Source organism: Euprymna scolopes, chromosome 11 (genome assembly GCF_053919585.1).
Source record: "Euprymna scolopes isolate OS-2025 chromosome 11, ASM5391958v1, whole genome shotgun sequence".
NCBI lineage: Eukaryota > Metazoa > Mollusca > Cephalopoda > Sepiida > Sepiolidae > Euprymna > Euprymna scolopes.
Genome location: NC_136492.1, coordinates 63,601,338 through 63,623,420, shown reverse-complemented (window position 1 = coordinate 63,623,420; position 22,083 = coordinate 63,601,338). Strand labels below are relative to the sequence as shown.

Below are 22,083 nucleotides of genomic sequence, written 5' to 3'. Positions count from 1 at the left end.
ATCCGCATAGACTCCGAACAATGTTTATATAATTTTACTTACATATTTATACATGAAATAAATTAATGTATAACTGCTAAATATGTTGATATTACCAGACTTAAAGTCCTGGATATGACCGTAAACTATATCCGATGGTGAGGCCCCAGCTTGCGGGCTTTGGGGAGTGTGGAGCCACCCTTTAATTGCCATTGCTCCCAGGTCCACTCTGACCCGGAGTGGTAGTACCTATTAGGGTCCCAACTATGGATTAAATAGAAACCGACTTAAAAAAACCCAAATATACTCCATTAAAAAATTGTTCGTCAAAATCACCGGATTCGGCATTAAATAACCTGAAAAGGATTGATATGCCATAAAACAAAAACAACCAACCAACCAGACTTTAAAAGATAGAAAAATGTAGATACAAGTTTGTGCTGTGCATTAAAAATTAAAGTGAAAAAAGAAAAGTGCATGAGTACAAAAGGTTTACATGATTAAAGATGTTGAAAAATCTTTTCAATATGCCTTTTTCTTTGTTACAAAATGATTAACCACATAAGCAAACTTTATACAATCAATATCTCCATGAGTTATTGTAAAAATAAAGTGTCCTTAATTCATAAACATTCAACCATTGTTCATGTAACTTATGTCTTATTCAATTTTTATATTCTTTCTATCAATAAGTTCACCTAATTTTAAGTCCATCTATATAGCTAAAGCTTGGATCATTCTGCTGTTTCAGAAAGTGCCTCACTCCTGATGCAATCCTTTACTTATGTAAAAGATACATCCTAGGATGGAGTACTGCTGTCACATCTCTTACTTGCCTTGACAGGGTACAAAATTGACTTTGCAATCTAGTGAGCAATAATTTCTTCTGTTCTCTACAACTCCTTTCTTAAAGAAAAGACATTGCTAGTCTTTTTCTACTCTATCATTATTTCCATACCAAAATGTGCATACTACATCATATAAAATATGGAGAAAGTACTCCATTAATTAAAAACGAGTTAACACACTTCTTATGTCTCAAGTAATTATGCACAGAAAAGAGTGGGATAGAAATAATTTTTTTTTCTTTAACAAGAGAGTCACCACTTATCAAGGCCCGAAGGCTAATCGAGTATAAGGGTTAATGAATGTAAGGTGGTAGTGTAGTAATCGTAGTGTAAATTGGGTAGAATTTGATTATTTAAGGGGTGGCTCGACAAAAACTTGTTTACATTGAACTTGAAGGCTACCAGATAGTAGTCAGTTGGGAAGCATGCCAGCGGAACAGTGTTCCACAGGAGGGCAGTTCTAGGAAAGAAGCTTTCTTACCATTTCAGCAAATCCTGGAATTTTGGCACATAGTTCACTAGAAAAAAAAAAAAAAAAAAAATTCATTAAATTTTGTTTTTTTGAAGAAATCTTAATGATGTAAGATCATTCTGTATTAAATTCAAAAATATTTTTTAATTATTTTCTTCTTTTCATTAAGTATTTAAGGATGTTCTCACATAATAGCCTAAAAAAGTAGAATCTTTATTTTTCATTTTGGGGTGGTGAGGGTGTAAATCTTTTCTTTTCATACCGAAAGTAGTGACGGATATTGTAACTTTACTTTTTCTTTTAATTTTGTTAAATTCCCTTAAAATGAGTTTTTTGTGTTTAAAAATTGTTTTTGTATGTAATAAAATTTCAAAACATTAAAAATATATTTGATAAACAAAAAAAACGTTGTTAACAAAAGAAAGACTCCCAAGTATGTATGTAGGGGAAGGAAATGAGTTTTGACTAAACAAAAATATTTTACCTCCCCCTACCTACATCATTTGCTAGAAACAAATGTAAGGTGGGGAAGAAAAAAAAAAACAGAAAAAAAATTAAATTAAAATAAAGTAAGAGAGAAAGGAAGAAGAAAAAAAAAAGAAATAAAATAAAGTCAAATGATAAGGTTGTAAAGCTTTAATGATTTGTCAGAAATCAGTAAAAACAAAAAAGAAAAAAAAAGAAAAAAAAAGCAGATTTAAACAGAAATTGTTTTTCTGAATGTAAAAAAAAAAAAAAAAAAAAAAATCAAAATTTTGTCTTTTCTGAATTACAAAAAGCAGAAAACTCTCACTCCTGCCTAGTTCAATGAAAACAACAACAAAAAAAGAACAAACTAGTTTTCTTAAACATAAATTAATTCACTGATCTTCCCTAAACATAGGAAAAACCATTGATCTTCCATAAATAAAAAAGGAAATCATTGATCTCAAAAAACACACGGGAACTCGCTAAATTTCCTAATACCTGTAATTAATTTTTTCACTCATATTTGGATGTAGCAAGATTAACTGGCCTTTCTCTATCTTCCTCCTAATCAGCATGTTTTTGTTTTCTTCTTTGGCTGATTAATAAAAATGACATTTACGAAAGATCTGAAGCAAGGGAAGAACAAAATTAAAAAAAAAAAAAAACTCACTCTTTTTTGTTTTCTTTAACCTCCTGCTTAATTTCTGGACTCTCAGATTTCTTGGAATGATAACTGCTTTTCTCATATCTGCGAGAAAAAGAAAGAAAATAAAAAGGAAAGAAAACAAAAATAGTTAAAGTTTTGAACTAAATATTTTCCCTCAATCTGGAGAGAACTTGAATGTATGGGCAGATGATTTTTTTTCGAACTGATATGCTAATAGATATGTTGCACACAAATGTATCTCAATTACACACTGATTATCTGTCCTTGTGGTGATTTCCGATTTTTTTGACAGGTTGCATTTTCTACTTCTGGTTCCGTTGTCTATCTCTCTCTCTCTCTCTCACTTTTTCATTCGAATCATTCATGTAAACACACATTCTTTTCCATTTGCTTCGGAAGGCAAATACTTACATTTAAGATAAAACATACGTACATTCTTATGCAATGAATGAATACACGTGTTTATATTAACTCTTGTATACACACACACACACACACACACATGCGCAATGAACATTCTAAGTTCATACACGTATACACACTGAACTTATGAGTGCAACAAACACTTTCAGCTTCATGCATGCTCGTACATATACATACACACACGTGTGCACAAACACTCCCTTATTGTTCTTACATATTTCAAGTCAAATAAAAAATCTTATTTGCATATATTGTAACTTGGTTTTAACGTTCTTTCTTTTAATGTTCTTCAAATTTACTCGGTAAACTTGGTCTTTATTGTTTTTTGGAACGTGCAAAGTGCATATCTCAACAAGTGGTGACCTTCGACCTTCAACGTAATAACCTCTTTGAAATATTGACCACGCTCTCTACAGATCAGTAACACCGATCGCCACAAATGTCTACTGGAGAGAACTTGAACGACTACGAGACACTATCCTCGAATGTCTAAGGTTTCTCTGTACAAAAGGTTTGTCAGGACAATCTGGCATGAGGATACTTTTCCCTACAAGTAAACCTGACTAAATATTCAAAATCACATAGTATTTGTAGCCTAAATACAATCTCCTCTGTATAGTAGCTAACCTACAGTGACTTTTACGAGGAATGATGCACCTTCTCCAAGTGATGTTACCTCAAGATTAAAAATTGTGTTTTAAGCATAATACTCCACCAGATTAGATGAATTCTTGTCCTGAAACCAAGAAACCACAAGAAAGATATATGATATTTAACTGGTTAATTGGGAAGAGGAACATTAATTTTCTTAACTTTTTTACTAACTTCATTTTTATAAATATAGTTTTTGTTTTGTTTTTAGGACTTTAAAGTAATCAGAAACAAATTTAAAATCATTTGACAGAACCAAGGTAAAAAAAAACAAACACTTTTTTTTGCAAGTCAGAGACTGTACTGCAAGAGCAAGTGTTAAAGAGTCATTCATTTACTGTTATCAAGAATTAAACACAATTTTTAATCTGTATCATTTGGATTCTTTCGATGACTGTTCACATCTTGAGTGTTGCAGACGTGTGGCGCAGTGGATAAAGTACTTGGTAAAATTCAGTTGTAAAAAGTAACACTCTTCTAGAGGTTGAAGGTTTAATCCTCAGTGCAGGTGATGCCCAAAATACAATTGTGAATTGCTTAGGACTTCTACCCAATCATGGCTGACAGAATGAGAGTATGCTACTCCTGTGGATTAAATAAAGAGTTATGTTCAAAATTTTATGCAGATTTTCGAATTTGAAAAGATACACCTGAAGAAGGTTGGAGGTTACATCAACTGAAACATTGTGCAAATAACATTCAAGATGGTAACAGTAGTCTGAAGAATTCAAATGATGAATTATCAATCCTCATCTCAAAATTTCAGATTAAAAATCAACCTTGTGTCTAACTCTGCCCTCGTAGAGAGGAAAGTAAATAGTGATATAAGAAAAGACTATACACCTCCCCCTTCTCTTTATGTCATAATAAATGTATGTATTAGTCAAGCAGAAACCCCCATTCCCCAACCCACACCCGTCGAGCAGCGACAATTGAAAACCAAGTCGAAATAGTCAACCCACCCCAACCTCTTTTCATTCCACCCACACAAAGGAAGCTACCGAGACAAGATCCCCACCCCATCCCATCGCCTTGAGAGTAGATGGCGAATGTGAATGGATGTGAGCCAGACAGAAACCCCAACCAACACCCATCTCAGAAGGAAACATGTGAACAGGAGACTTGAGCAGGAAATTTAGTTGGCCTGCTGCAAGCAATGAGGACACTTTGTAAAATCATCGCTCCTGAGAAAAATGGAGTTGCACACCAGTGTAGAAAGTCGCAGAGGTGAATAAAATACAGCCCACTCAAACCAGATCGCCAACGGACCAAAAAGAGAAATCAACTCAAAGCTTGGATTTACTTTGGCTGAATACTATTCTTGGAGATGAATATCCCTCCAATGGAAAACTATATACCGAAAATCACGTGTAAGGGATAATGTTGAAAAAAAAAACAAAAAAAAACAGTGACGAAGGAAAGAAAGGACATTTACATTAACAACACATGCTCAACGGAATGGATAATCACTAACAGAGCTGAGTATCCTCCAATTTTCATTCTCCCCAATCCGCTCAACCCAATCCCATGTCCTTATGCTCAATGTCATTCTTGCTATATATAAATTGACTTTTTGCCATGCGTAAAGAAAGAAGAAAACATATTACTGTCTGATTCCAAACAATAACTGTGACTCAATTTTTGTTTCAAAAAAAAAAAGGGGAAAAGGACAATACGTTTCCATGATTAAACATTATTATTGCTCCCCCTCCTCATCTCAACCCATAATGTTGTCTGCACCCCCATTTGCATTATTGTTGTTTTATCTTTTTTTTTTACGTTCACCTGTATTACACGCATGCAAATAAATTAATGTATTTCTAGTACGTTCATACCCTGTTGTGTCATTGTCATTCTTATTGCCTTATTCTGATTATTAACCGTGAATGTCATTAAGGTGTTTCATGACAATAATGCTGGTTCGAACCTCGGAAAGTGCCATTTGGTTGTGATATCATTACAACCGGCACACTGCATATCTTCTTTTATCTTACAACACGCGTTTGGGTGGAGAATTTCCCCTTGAAATTCCTAACTTCGGGCTATCGGCACTTGGGATTTCCATCCGGGATCCCAATATACGTCAAACCCCTGGGCTAGTCCCAAAAACTGTTACAATAGGAACATAACTCTTGTATCGACGGGAAGTAATAATACGATGCAATTTCAGAAAAATGTATTCATTTCAATTTTATTTTTAATATTTAAAAATAATTTTAATATCTTAATTAATATTTAAAAAATATTTTAATAGTGTTTATTTCGATTTTATTTAATATTCTGACACAAAGTTTTACTGGACATAAAGAATACAATTTTCAAAGCATTTTGAAGACAAAGCTAAAAATTCAAGCAATACAAACTTAGTTCTAGTTAGGTTTCTTTCTAGAAAAACATCAGGTATTTACGAGAGGAGACATGTGAAGGTTGCTAACATCCCTAAGTGAAAGAATTTCTATAGAACAAGCTGGATTTGAACTTGGCACACCCAGATTGTCGGTCTGTATCATTAACCATCTAGCCACCGTCACCTCCCTGTTGTTGCTGCTGCTACTGCATGGATGTTATTAGTTATGGAAAATACTATAGCACTACTGCATAATTAACATAGTTAAGTATCTCTGGAATGACCAAGATTTGAACCCGGATCACCCAGATTGTCAGTATTGTTAACCACTTAGCCACCATCACCTCACTGCTGCTGCTGCTGTTCATGAATCATTCATTTCGTATGAATCAGATAATTAGTGTTGGCATTCGTTTCTCCAATATCTTTCTACAGGGTTCATACAGGTTTTCAAGGTCAATTTTCAAGAACTTTTCAAAGCCTTCTCCAGATAAAATTCAAGTTTTCAAAAAGGAAATTTAATATATAAACAATCTATGTATCTATAAAAGTGAAATTGTGTGTGTGTAAATTTCTCTACCAAACTACTCTGTCAATTTTCAGTCTACAGATTCGAGATTTGACATAAGGGGTATTGAGATTTGGGAAAATCTTTTTAATTGGTTTTCAGCCAGAAATTTAGCTGTCAAAAGGTCAAAGTTCAACGATTTGACCTTTGAAAACTCTACCAAACTCCTCCACCAATTTTGAGCCTAAACACTTGAAATTTTAGATGCAGGTTACTTGGACATAGATCAAACTTTTTAATTTGATTTAAGCCCAAAACAATAATTGTTAAGGGGTCAAAGTTAAAAAATGTTTGACCTCTACGGTCTCTACCAAATTACTCAGCCAATTTTTAGTCTAAGCATTTAAAATTTTACATAAAGTGTATTCAGACATAGGGTAAGCTTTTTAATTGGTTTTTGGCCAAAAATTTGGCTGTCAAGGGGTCAAAATTCAAAAAATTTGACCTTTGCAGTCTCTAACAAACTATTCAGCTAATTTTGGGTCTAAACATTTGAAATTTTACATAAAGGGTATTCAAACATTTTTAATCAGTTTTTGGGCGAGAATTTGTCTGCCAAGAGGTCAAAGGTGAAAGAGTTGACCTGTGCAGACTCTATCAAACTCCTCTGCCGATTTTGGGTTTAAATACTTGAAATTTTAGATGTAGGTTACCTGGACATAAGTCAAACTTTTTATATATATATATATATATATATATATATATATATATATATACATATGCACATAAAGTTATGAACAGTACATAGGGCACGAGCAAAACCGGGCTGAACTGCTAGTGATATAATAAACCCAAAAGCTTAATAATTGACAAGAAAAGTAATTTTTGTCTATCCTTTAATTCAAGAAGCAGTTTTAAAGGTTATTTACACAAAGTTCAACAAAACTGGCCAACTATTAACAGCTTAAACTCATACTACACTATCTGTCATTCAGTGATTTTAAATCATTATCAGTCCATATTTACATTCTCTGACCCATTTATATTCATTTTACTTTTGAACTTTCCATTGGATACATCCATAAAGTTGGCCTTTTGGCTGGGATCAAAGTGTAGTATCTGTTCCGGCAGATACTGCACTTAAGATGATTTGTACCAGTCAATGGAGGGGAAACCCTCTATACTGGGACAATTATTATTTTTGGTAACCAGAGTGCCCCCTTTTTGCCTACTTTTAGGGGAGCTGGTTTTTACCTCACATTAAAAACGGCCTTGTGCCTAATTTGCTCAGTGGGGGAGCAAATAAATACCATCTGTTCCGACAGATACTGCAAGCTATGACTAGCTAGGACTAGCTATGACTAGCAAAGACCAGATGTGGGGGCAACCTCACATGCCTGACCTTTAACCAGCTCCCATTTCCCACCTCTCGGGAGCTGGTCCCCTTTTTCCCTTCCCCCTCCCTTCACTCCTCACATTAAAAATCGGCCTTGTGCCTAATTTGCTCGGTGGGGGAGCAAATAAATACCATCTGTTCCGATACTACACTTCATCTTTTCTGTCCTTGATCAGCGGAAGAGAAATCCTTCTAGACTGAGGCAATTTTTACTTTTGTTCCTATCTAAAGAGCCTCTTTTCGGGGATCTGGATTTTCTCCACATTAAAAATCGACCTTGTGTCTAACTCTGCTCTGGTGGGGAGGCAAGTAAATAGGAACATGGGGTAGTTTCATGACAAAGGGACGTAACTCTTTTATTGACAATACGGGGAAATAATAATACGATGCAATTTCAGAAAAATGTACTTATTTCGGTTTTATTGTTAATATTTAAAAATAATTTTAATATTATCTTAATTAACATTTAAAAAATATTTTAATAGTATTTATTTCGATTTTATTTTTTAATATTCTGACACAAAGTTTTACTCGACATAAAGAATACAATTTTCAGGGCCTTTTGAAGACAAAACTAAAAATTCAAGGCCATTTAAAGCCCATACAAACCTAGTTCTAGTTAGAATTCTTTCTAGAAAAACATCAGGTATTTATGCGCGGGGACATGTGAAGGTTACCAACATCTCAAAGTGAAAGGGTTTCTATAGAATGAACTGGATTTGAACTTGGCACACCCAGATTGTCAGTCTGTATCATTAACTACTTAGCTACCATCACTTTCCTGTTGTTGCCACTGCTGCTGCATGGATGCTGTTAATTATGGAAAGTACTATAGCATAGTCATTGTCAATATCTACTGCACAGTCAGCATAGTTAAGTTCTAAACAAGTTTTGCCTATGAAGCCATGTGTTAGTTAAGACTTCCATAAGCAAATAGCTGTAAGCATTTCTTAGTAATAAACATGTATTATGCACTTTGCAATCTCTGATACAAGTCAAAATTTTTTTCAGCAGATTATCCAAGATAACTGCACACAGTTCCTGCCAATTAAAAGAAAATGTTCAAATATTCAAAATATTTACCTTTTCGACTTCCGAGAATTTCTGCCCAAAGATGATGAACGTGATCGATCTCCACTTTTTGACCGGCGAACTCGAGACCTGGACCGTGACTCGCTAGAACCACGAGACCTTGATCGAGACCGCTTTGACCCGCGAGACCGGGATCGTGATCGTCGGGATCCACGAGATCTAGACCGTGATCGTCGGGACCCACGAGATCTGGATCGCGATCGCCGGGATCCACGAGATCTAGACCGTGATCGTCGGGATCCACGAGATCTAGACCGTGATCGCCGGGATCCACGAGATCTGGATCGCGATCGCCGGGATCCACGAGACCTGGATCGCGATCGCTTCGATCTCTTTGATGATCCAGAGAGTCTGTCTCGACTTCGGGACCTTTGATACCGGCTGCGCTCTTTTGACCTGTCCCGATCCCGTGATTTTTCCCAGTCTCTGTCGCGGTAATAGTCTTTATCTCTGGATTGATCCCTTGAACGAGACCGCGATCGTGACCTTCTACTAGAGCGATCCTTTGACCGACTTCGTTGGCTTCTTGAGTAAGAAGTTGCAGAAGGGCTCTGTGATTTACGTTTACGTTTCTTACGACTCTTTGATTTCTTATGGTAGTGGCTGTCGTATGATGAGATACTCTCTGCAGACCTGGAAAAGAAAATATATAAAATAAAAGATTTTAGCAGCTAATAAGTAGACATGGTAAACACGATGCAGTAAAAAGTTGTGTACAGGCGATAAAGACAGTTTTATGTTTTTTTTAAAATTATATTTACAGAGGAACAATTTTAACTCAAATTCTATTTAGTATAACACATATAATCTTAAGAAAAACACATCTGAAATGCATAAAGAAGCTACAAGAAGCGTAATTTTTACAAAATGGAGCCTTACTGGCAACTGCAGCATAGATTTTTTTTTAAATGAAAAATTTATTAAAATGTATTTTTTCCCTATTATTATATATTAGCGTGGATTGCCTAGACTTGCCCAGTCATAAAATGTGCTTAAATATATTTTAATTCATGCAGATTTTGTATCTATTATTACATAGTCAATTCTCTATTGAATATTATATTGTACCTAATATATAGTACTGATTTCAAAATAAAAAAGATAATAAAAAAATAAAATAACGACTTGGGTGCCAACAAAAATATTGAGCACTTGAGTCATGTTCTCTACTGTTGAGCAATCGTGAGATAGATAAGAAAGATTTAAAATTAAACCACTTTAAGCAATGAATTTGCTAATGCACAAAAGTAATAGCAATATATCAGCATTTGGAAATGAATATTTTGCATTTCAATTTGCAAACATATACACATTATTCATCCATCCAAACAAAGATTTTACTCACTATAAATCATCCTTGATGTATGATTACTATTTCCTGTTAATTTCAATGGTATGTGACCAGTAGTTTAAGAGTTTATACGTTAAATATTTACACACAAACACACATATGTATATCTACTGTTTTATTTATATAGATATACTAAGTTTATGTCTATATACTAATTTTATTCAATTTTTTGAAGAAACTGTGCAAGGTTTTGAACTCGTCATTTACCGTAATTCTAAAAATCTCTGGTTAATCACTAATATATATAAATATATATATATATATATATATATATATACATATATATAATGTTTTTATTACCGTTTTTAATCTGCTTGGTTACACATGTTTTGATTATCAAATCGTGTTAACGATCTGATAATTTCATCAGACTTCACAGAAATTATACACACACACACACACAGAGTGTTTGAGACAAATTTGCCATTTTGGAAAGAAAAAGAAATATCATATCTTGGCTAATAATTGATATATTCTGAAAAGTAAATAAAGTACATTCCCTAGAGAATTAAATACAATTGAAATAAACTGCTCTAAGCCTGCAGTTTTTACAGTATTCTTTGAGAGTTGCTTGAACCCCAGTTTGATTCTTGCAATCAGCTTCACTTTGGTGTTGTAGTGATACAGCTGGCGTCTTTCATTGTGCTGTATACATAATAATTCATGGGGTTGCAATCGAATGAATTGGGGATCCAGATCTGGTGTTCTTTGAGAATTCATCATTAGTTTGAGGGAGACAACAACGCAACATAGCTGTCTGAATTGAGTCTGAGCCCCTTTTCAAAGATGTGGGGCAGCATGATGTGGCTTTCACTAGAAACGCATCCAAAGACCATCGCAGTTTAAATGACCTTGCTTAGTATGAGGCATAGATTTCTTGAGGACTGTAGGCTAATTACCTGTTATTTTGCTTGTGAGAGGAAACAGCATCTCTGGTTCAACTGAGTGTTTGTGATGATGTTTAGAAGTTTTTTGCTTTTAGTAGATATTATGTGAGTAAACTGATCTACCTATTTCAGGAATAAATGGTTTATATGTGTGACATTTGCTGTTGGGTATATATATAATTAATACATATGAGTCTCGGGAAAGGACCGATCAACGAATGCGCTAAGCTATGGTTCTCCTTTCGCCGTCGAGATCAACAACAATAGAGATTCGAATATATTTATTTTTGTTGGCTTGACTCGACTAGAATCCAAAGCGCGCTGAGGTTATGCGGAATTATAACTTCCGTCGTGTGATATTTTACATACGTCAAACAACAAAAAGAAAACCAAACAGCGGATTATATTTTAATTCCAAACCACGAGTGCATCACGCGCAATTTTTTTATTATCCAATATAGGGAGAGGGAGATTTCTCTCTCTTTTTTTTTTTATATATATAGAATGAAAAGTCATATTTCACGTTACTACATGTGCCAGTTCAATATATTTATATGCTGAAATAATAAAACAATTATTCATACATTAAGTTTGAATTTGATTTTTTTTGTTTTTATCACTTCTTCAAAACTTCAATCTTTTTTTTTTTTATTAAAACATTCGATCCTTTTTTTCTTGTATTCATGTCCATAATGCATCCGCATTTCATGGAAGAGAAAAGAGAAAATATATATGCAAACATTTTAGATCTCTTCCAAAACTCACATTTGGTTTCTTCTTTCTCTCTTTCTTTTTTTGTTAAAAGACTATAACCCCGCTAGGAAAAGTTCTTTCTTCGCCCTTTTCGTATTGCCTTCCGCATTACAAGAAAAGATGTCTGTATTTACCTTAGATTCTTCCAACTCATATTCTTCTCCTTTTCCTTTCTTTTTTTTTTTTTTTAAAAATCTTGATGGGATTAATCCTTTTTTTCTTACACTCCATGTGGCGAGTTGCGTCCACACCATTTTAAATCTTCGCGGCAACTGAAGCTTTTTGCCGCCTCAATTATCTCCCTTCACCCTTTTCCCCTGCTGATTTCTGCTATCTTCGTTCCTTCCTTCTCTCTCCCCCTCACTTCCCTTTTGCTTCTGCTGATATTCTTTTTCTACGTTCTTTCTTTCTCTCTCTCTCTCTCTCTCTCTCTCTCTCTCTCTCTCTCTCTCACTCTCGTTACCTTGTCAATGTGCTGTTTCGATGGGTCTGTTTATCTTTTTCGTACGAGCCCGTCACAATATGATTACCTCTAAAAGTTATAAAAGTGATTTGTGGCAGTTATGGCTCCAGAATCATGATGTGTACTTCTGTAAAATACTTTTGTTAATACACTTTTTGTTAATTATGCCACTGTGTTTGTCTTAATTATTACCGGTCTACAAAGCTACAATAGTAAAGTGGTTCTCTTGTGCCTTGATGTTGAATAGTTGGTCTTTGTCACTCTTGTATGGGAAATAGGAAAGATCCTGGCTTGGTGTTTTCCTCATAACTGTCACTTTGAAGCCCATCTTTCTCACTAAAATTTGCATCATCTTTCCTGGATCTTATCACACCTTTTTTCCAGATTCTTGATAAATTTTGTTGTGTACTACTGTTCTGAAGCAGCACTTACCATGTGTGGGTTGAACCGACTTCCTCCGCAGGTAGAAGTTTCATGGGTGTATGAAATTTACAAGCGGTTCGCAATCACATATATATCCCTGTCAGGAAAGATGATGACGTTAGGTTTTTGCAGCTCTTGCATGGAGGTGTCAACATCCTCCCACATACAGCACCTGGTATTCCTAAATGGTCACTCATCTGGTACTAACCAGGCTCAATATTACTTAATTTCGGTAATCCAACGAAACCAGTATGTCAATGTGATTATGCCGTATAATTTTGCTGTGCTTTTTAGGATCCTTTCTGCTAGTCACTGCTTTCACATCTCCATTGCAATTTTCTGAGTATTCTAAGTTGCAGATAAGATTTCTGAATTTTTTAACCTGATGCAAATCATTATGATGCCGGTAACTCCTTTCCAACATAACAATGATTTCTACAGCTCTCAATCCCACTAATAAAAAACAAAAACAGTTACCAGTGGCACTTTACCACTAGTAAATATTCCAAATTATCCTGAAAAATATAAAAAAAATTATCTCTCTTGCTAAAATCCACATTGCCTTTCGTGGATTTTTGCGTATCTTTTTTGCAGCTCCTTAATGAATTTTGCTGTGTGGACATCGTCATAATGCCGGCTATGATTCTTTCTGTTAATCGTTACGTTCATATCTCTAATGCAATTCTCTGTATCGTACCGTACTGAAACAGCACTAAAGTTTAGCGGGTTGAATCAGCTTCCTCTGAAGGAGGAAGTTTCATGAGAGTATAAAGTTCACGAGTGGTCTCCAGTTGCATGTATATACCTATCACGGGAGATAACGACATCAGGAACTGCTAAAAACAGTCTATCCTGCCAATCTTTCACAAAAAACACCCGTCCAGCTGAAACCACTGTCAGTAATTTTCCCCACTCTTTATCTGTGCCTAAATCAAAACATAGATTCCATGAACAAAGCTTCTTTCTTAGAAGTGCACGCCTGTGGAACTCTCTTCTGTTTGCCTGTTTCCCACCTGACTACAACTTGGATGTCTTCAAGTCCAATATAAACAAATTCCTGATGAATCACCCCTTAAGTAAGACACTTTATCAAATCTCCAATACTAACGATTACTACGATACTATCCCATTGATTACTGTACACGCAATAACCCTTTTCACCAAGTGGCCTCCGGGCATTGATAAGTGGTGACTTCCATATTTAAAAAAAAAAAAAAAAAAAAAAAAGAAGATTTTTGTAGATCTGTGTCGATGTCCTCCTACTGACCAGGCTCAATGCTGGTGATCTAATAAGAACTGGTGTATCAACATGATTATGCTGTATAGTGGAACCCGCATCTCACTGTCTTCAAGATAATGAAGGAGCATCGATTTTTGACTAAAATCCGATACAAATCATCATAGTGTTTCCAATCTTCAGGTGCTTTCCAGTGATCCGTGCTCTCTAGCTCCTAAACCAACCAATAGTGAATAGACACAAATATCCGTTGCATTTGATAGTTATTAAATATTTTCAATGATTCAAAAATGAAGAAACATCAAACGATAAACACATTTGTTTTGAACACTCTGTCTATTAAAGTATTTTTGAACAGCAAGGTCCGTCTTATGCACTTTTTGGTAAAAACGATGGACACATATCACAATGATTGTACAAATGCAAGAACTGGCCAATTACAATCTTTCTCGATTTTGTGAAAGTTTAACAATAGGTATTAGGCATTAATTTAAATTTCATTTTCTTTGGAATAAGGAATAATATAAGTATAACCTCCTATTTGAAAATTCAAATATTTCAAATTTGTAATAAATTTGATTATAGTCATAAGTATTTTTGAGAGTTAAATAAAATATGCCAGAAAAACAGAAATGGATGAAAATACAAAAATAATACATTATTTTGAAAGTTAGGAGACCAATAGATACTCTTGATTAATATATGTATGTGTGTGTGTGTGTGTGTGTGTGTGTGTGTGTGTGTAAAATACATTTTTTAAAATATTATTAAACGTGGTGGTACATCAACAAACTCTAATACTGCCAATAAACATGTGCTAAATGTGATTTATATATATATATATATATATATATATATATATATATACACACACACACATACTAGTATAATTTGCTAGCCTAAGACGATGATATCATGGTAAATCAATTAACACGGTTATATAGATTTTCAATTTGATATATAAAGAATGATATAATAAACCAAAAAACTAATAATATTTTAATTAATATTTTAAAATTATTTTAATAGTATTTATTTTGATTTCGAATTTCACTTCGGCTATATCCGTAAAGTATATGGATAACATCAGGGAGTTTTATGACAAAGGGGTGTAACTCTTGTGCTGACAATATCGGAAATAATATGATACAATTTAAAAGGATGTATTCATTTCGATTTTATTTTTAATATTTAAAACATATTTTAATAATATTTTTATTAATATTTAAAAAATATTTTAATAGTATTTTAATATTTAAAAAATATTTTAATAGTATTTATTTCGATTTTATTTTTAATAATTCCGACACAAATTTTTACTGGCAATAAAGAATATAATTTTGAAGCCCTTTTCAAGACATTTCCCATATTTTCAAGGCCTTTTCAATATAATACTAGAAATAAGGCTTTTTCAAGACAAAGCTCAAAATTCGAGGCTTTTTCAAGCCTGTTTAAAACATAGCATTTAAATGCTACAAGTCCAAATGATGGAATGAAGAAGAAATAATGCTAAGTATTATAAAACAATTTTCAGTACTAGTGCACTTATAGATCCGTGCTGAAATAATAACGTTATTATTTAAAAAGCCATTCTTAACATGGGGAGGGAAGGGTGTGTTATACCTATTCTGTACTTTAACATTACAATTGAATAAAAAAACATATAAAACTTTAATTAAACTTGGAAATACGATTAAAAAAATAGCGTGGATCAGTAAGTGCATTGGCACCCAATTTTCAGTGTAGGCAGATGGACAATTTGGATTACGTATTAAAAATCAACCAAATCAGAAAAATGGGAAACAGAAAGATAAATTTTGTGGAAGTTACAGATTTCCCATTATGAAGCTATGACACAACAAGTTTTGACTGAGGCCTCTACTTGTGAAACAGACATGTGGGAGGCTGAGGTTAATTTTTTATTCATCCTAAACCACTTCTAAGAGATGCTCATCCCTATTAAATCAACCTTGTACTTGTGGCAAGGTGAGTAAATATATGTTTTATTCATTTAATTTTTAAATGAAAAAAATAAAAATAACAACAACAAAAAAAAAAAAAGCAAAACAAAATTACCTACCCTGAACGTGAGCGCCGTTTCTTCTTTTTACGTTTCTTTCGATCATCATCACTGTCGGAATATCGGCCCATTGTCAGCTGGAAGGAAAAACCATAAAGTCTTGATCAAAATTGCAGGAATGAAATAATAACAAAGATCATCTAATGGATTAAATTTATTCTCTTGTACTGATACTGTCACATGTCAAGATGGTCTGTGCATAAACCAACATTTTTATTTAACAAAATTATGCATCGTCATGATGTGCGTGATATTTTACGAATCTGTTCCTCTATTATTTTCCAAGTGCATGAAACTAGCTAACTGCAGGCTTGCTGAGAACTACTGTCATCTCCATTGGGAGACCACCTGTTCTACAGAAGTGGACCATAATGTGTTCTGGTAGAGGACTGCAGTTGTTAGTGACACAAGGAAGTGTACACCCTACACAGTGGTAAACAAAGGCATTGCGAAACCATCCTTAATTGGACGCACATCTTGATCACTAATCTTGATGAATGTATTAAAACGATAGAATGAGCATTTCTCAGGGCTGCTGAATCATGATCATTCCACTCCAGCTCTTTAGCAGAACCCGCATGACCCTGCTGGTGAATGTGACTGCGGGGTCGGCTCACCGACAATTGACAAAGTCAAGGAAGCTGTGAGGAAACTTAAGAATAATGAAGATAGTCTCACAGCAGAGATCTACAAACAGTGTGCTGACGTTTTGGTTCTGGTCCTCCACAAAATTCTTGTCCATGTATGGGAGTTAGAGTCTTTTCGTCAGGAGTGGAGTGACGCCGTTCTTCTCCCCTTCTTCAAAAAGGGCAACAAACAGCATTGTGGCAATTATCATAGCATAAGTCTCATCGATGTTGCTGCAAAAATATTTGCTATTATCCTGCTGTGGCATTTTCAAAGCCAGCAGGATGCACGAACAAGGCCAAACAAATCCGATTTTTGACCTTGTGGATGTGCTGACCAGATATCCACATTGCACTGAACACTCAAACAGCTTTGGTGCTATTAGAAAAACACCATTGTCTGTTTCATTGACTTTACCGACTTTTTGCATGCAGACAGTACCAAAATTTCTTTACCTGCTGAAACCATATTATAGAACAACCCAAACTAAGGTCCACATTTATGATCAAGAGTTAGAAACCTTTGAAATCTACTCTGAAGTTCAACAAGGCTGTATCCTCTCATCCACACTGTTCAACTTTACTGTGGACTTGATTATGTCATACATTCTTGAGCAATTTCTGGGAGTCACTGTTGATTAGGAGTTTGGACATGTTACATAAGTGATCAGAAGGTATTGAACAAATTTGTTTAACGATGGCCAATGTTTAAAACGCTAGCAAATGGTTAAAAATTAAGGGACCCCCCGTCCAAAAAAAAAACATAATAACACAAAACCAATATAATATATAATCATAACAGTCATCGTACAGTAAATTTCAATGAAAAAAGTTACTTATGCAGTTTACAAACCATGTTGAAATAGTCATTATTTAGAAAGCCATTTTTAACTTGGGGGAGGGCTTAAAAAAAAAAAAACAATAGCTACCTCCAAACTATTGTGCAGAACGTCATCATTATACACAATAAGTAGTGACGTCATCATTTTGTGTGTTTGAGTCAATTTCTATGGAAGATCATTTATGCAGAAATTTATGAATAAAATAAAAAAATGAATGCAACCAACATAAGACTTACCTTTTATAAAACAAATAGATCTTTAATAACGAACTACACAGACGACAAAATTAATTTTAACCTGTTCTGTTGATACATGTATCTAAAGATGTTTCTGCTTACAGGCGTCCATACATTTTTGGAAAAAAAAGGCACAAATTTTGATTATCACCTATCATTTTAAATAATCAAATCAAAACAAATTTTTTTTAGTCGATTTTGCTTTTGTAATTTTTATTATCTCAAGAGTTATATATTCTATTATATGAATATATTTTTGTATTATTGGAAACCTGTTATATAAAAAAGCTGTTAAAACTTTATATTGCGTAATATTTGAATTTAATATCATTTACAGCTTTTTAAAAATAATTATTTTTTAGAATTCTGCTTTTTTGTTGTAATTCAAATAATTATATTACTGAGAAAAAAAAAAAAAATCAAGAAAAATTGTTTATTTTATTTTTTTTAACATAATAATATTGATTTTATGTCCAATTTTATTTACAGCTTTAAGGTAAGTGAAAAAAAATGACGGGATTTTATATATATAAAAAAATAACTATTTTTTTAATTATTTGATCTTTTCAGCTTTAAAAAAGTGTTGAAATTTTTATCAACCTACATTTATTATTGTTAGTTTTCATAACATGAAATATAGTGGGGGGAGGGTAAAACACCTAAAAAAATATTTCCTCTAATATATTTAACGAAACCTACTTTTATTATGTAAGTTTATTTAATAATGAATAAATATCGAAAATTTCAGAAAAATATGACTATTATTTGATTTTTGCTAGATTTTTAAAACATGCTGTAAAAAATTAATAAAAATATTAGCAGTTAATTTGAAACTTCTTTTAAATGGTAGAAAAGTTAGGATGATAATATTAAATTACACTTACATTGTATTACATACAGAAGGGAACAAAACTGTGGAGCACATTGGAGGTACCTAAAAACAAACTGTTCTATATATTTGCATAAGAATTTAATAAACAAAAGATATGTAACAATTGAACTTAAAAAGCCTACCTACAAAAATAGCAAGGTTTTTTAAACTTCACATGCACTCAAATTTTATTCAGTGTCTAAGAAAAACGGGTAAAAATTTACATTAAGGTCCGTCTCACGTTCGTATATAACAAAATATTTTTTTTGTAGATTTCGGTATGCTAAAAACGAATCTGCAAACCTTTTCCGTCGCAAAAATAGTTTTCATATGAAGAAATTACTTTTGTGAAAAGTGGGTGATCACTTTTCGATGTAAATTTAACTTAAAATAAGCACCCACTTTCCGGCCACCTGAGAGAGGGGACATTTGTTTGAGTGTTTATTGGCTAAAAGGTTTTTTCAATTTCTTTTTCTGCGCATATGGTCGACGCGCGTGCATCAACCATATGCGTGGGCTTGCGCCTACAAAATGGCTACCCGTGATAACATAGAATTACATGGTTTAATATTTGGAAAACTACTTGTTTTTCATCTAATTTTAATTTTTCGCCAATACTATACTGTCATAAGGCAGTTTGATAGGCGAGTGCACATTTAACAGCCTTCGTTTATGCTCGCGCGTAGCGTAAACAAAGGTTAGGCTGTGAAATGGAAAAGAGTTCCAGAGTTCAGGGCAGGGGTTAATACCATGCAAAAGAAATCAATCAAAAAACTTTTTTAGCCAATAAACACACACAAAAAAAATACCCCCTCTCTCAGGTGGGCAGAAAGTGGGTGCTTATTTTAAGTTAAATTTACATCGAAAAGTGATCACCCACTTTTCGAAAAAATAATTTCTTCATATCATGAAAACAATTTTTTTGCGACGGAAACGGTTTGCAGATCCGTTTTTAGCACCCCGAAATCTACAAATATATATATATATATATATATATATATATATATTGTTATATACGAACGTGAAGTAAATAATACCGAAAAACGTTACTGCTTGTATATCTATGTTACTATATTTTTAAAATAGTATTTTCAAGTTAAAATCAATTTTCACAATATTTTTGTGTATTGTTAGGTGAAATAGTTCCAAAACACCTTCTCCTCCACAGGTTAAGAATAAGTTTCTAAATAATAACGTTATTCTTTCAGCACGCTAACATAAGTACCAAAACGATTATAAAAAATGTGTTTCTACTAAATATGTTTCATATAATATCATAATTATTTTGAAGCCAATTAATGTTGAAAATAACACATTTGTTTCTACGTTATTAAATACGACTACATAATTATTTAACTTGACAAAACAAAATAATGTGACAGCAAAACAGTCATTTTTCTAAACTTAAATCAACGTAACTTAACAGCAAGCAGAAGACAGCATGTTTATGAGTCATATATGTACACTTTCATTTATGAAGACTACGGATACGATTTAATATTAAGATTCAAATAGAAAAAGTTAGAAAGAAGTGTAATAGCAAAATGTAAAAAACAAAAAAACAACAACGTACATTCGTTTATTTAAAACGAGCAGAATCTTACCAGATTACGGGAAATAAATTATACCGGAAGTACCTTATGAAACGGTGTAGAAAGTAAAAATGTCCCTTCTGAAAAAAAAAAAGCCCCCCAACAAACAAACACATTTTCTTGCTTCTTTGTTTTGATAAATTGAATGGAGAAGTGCAAATTAATTAAAAATTTTTTTATTTTTTTTATTTGTAGTCTTAGATTTAAAAATGCCACTCTCATATTTTTGTCCAGGACTGCCAGATTGGCGTTTTTATACAGACAAATCTTGCGAATTTAGCCTTTTTTTTTTTTTTTTTTTTTTTTAAAAGTAGTTTGGCCTTCAAAAATTGTATTTGCCCCTTTTCAAAGCATAATGTACTGACTAACTAAGGAAGGAACAAACAGAATATTATAGAGATGTCAGGCAATATTTGACCTTTTTCCATTCAGATGTGAGACATGAGGTTCGTTTACTATAAGAAATTCATATCCTCCTATGGAGGAGTGAAAGAGACTGTAGATGTGTTATATAGCTAAGTTAGTGGCAAAAAAGAACACATTTACCACAGTTCTATAAAAAAGAAAAACAAAAAACAAAACAAAAAAAAACAAACTAGCAGGTCTTGTATTCTGGTGTTTCCTGGGAAAATTGAGGAAACAAAGAAATTCCAGCTCATCTTTGTGTCTCCTCATGCTTCGTAAATGACTTTCAACTTGTCTTGTCTGTTGCTATTTTGCTTGTGTTGCTCACTAAGAACAGGTCATCATCAACTGATCCTTTCCGTATATTAGGCAGTCTACTACACAAACTTGGATTATTGGCATTGATGCAGGACACATTTTGGAGTGTTTCTGATGATTAACAGCGGGTGACGTGGCCGTACTAGTTGGAACATCATTGGGCAACACAATGGAAGTCTTCACAGTGAGATGAGCAGTTGGACGAAATATGGAATAAGGACCCCAGCAACTTCACTAAGGAAAGGATGGATTTTGGTCGACACCTGTTTAGCCTCCATCTTGGCATATTCAAGTGGATTTTCGCGACCAAGAGCATTTTTTTTTTTTTTTTTTTTTTTTTTTTTACATATTTACACAACTTTGATTAATTTTTAGATTAATATATTCCATACTTCGTCCCAGCCATTTTTTTTCATCTGGTGCATTGCAGCTAGGATCATGTCGTATCTTTAGTGGTCAACCATGTCTTGCAAGTTACAGGCTAGACTTGTGTGTGTACTCTCTCTCTCTCTCTCTCCCCCTCTCTCTCTCATCCTTGCATCTATTAAAATCAAAGGATCAATTAATTGTTTACATGTAGTCGCCAAAAAAAATGAAGAATTGCATTTTTCTTTTTGGATGAAGTAGTATAGGGTGCAGAGCTATGAAAATACCTTATTTTCTTTCACAACAAATTGACGGAAAACAAAACAAAAAAACAAAAAAAAAACACACAACAAAGCAAAACAAAACAAAGCAAAGCAAAACAAAACAAGCACGAATAATTTCATAAGAATTCAGTATTTACAAAGTATCAAAAAAAATGTTTAAAAATGAAATAAAAACATTTTTCTCAATAGACATAATTGTACCAAATTAAATATAAAATGTTTTATAAAAACGATTGGGATGGTGGATCAGTTTCACACGCAAGTTTAATATAAAATGAGCAACTATTTTCGTGATATCCTATCGTTTTAAAGCAGTTAAACAAAATTTTTTTAGGTGTTTATTCAGATTGGCAGCATTTAAAATTACACAAATGTCTGTATGATGTACATACCATTCACGGGACAAATATGAAAAATTCCAAAAATCACGTAATTTGATCAAGTAGTTTTTTTATTCAAGAAAATCAAGTTTTGATGAGGATGAAAAAAAAAAAAACG

General features: G+C 33.4%; 1 protein-coding gene across 5 annotated transcripts in view; it reads right to left on the bottom strand.

The window, feature by feature from the left end:
* The window catches only part of LOC145287881 (uncharacterized), a 40,981-nt gene extending 20,647 nt beyond the window's left edge, over window positions 1-20,334 (bottom strand). For 2 of the 5 annotated variants that reach the window (XM_080135794.1, XM_080135796.1), the window contains exons 1-5: window positions 20,194-20,254; window positions 16,046-16,122; window positions 8,843-9,484; window positions 2,438-2,515; window positions 1,309-1,345 (exon numbers count right to left, since the gene is read on the bottom strand). In XM_080135794.1, coding sequence (XP_079991920.1) covers window positions 1,309-1,345; window positions 2,438-2,515; window positions 8,843-9,484; window positions 16,046-16,116 — 828 coding nt within the window. In that variant the 5' untranslated portion in view covers window positions 16,117-16,122; window positions 20,194-20,254. Of the gene's footprint in view, window positions 1-1,308; window positions 1,346-2,437; window positions 2,516-8,842; window positions 9,485-16,045; window positions 16,123-18,633; window positions 18,679-20,193 lie in introns of those variants that run through there. The other 3 variants (XM_080135795.1, XM_080135793.1, XM_080135797.1) reach the window with 3 other exon arrangements.
* Window positions 20,335-22,083: the final 1,749 nt, after the last annotated feature.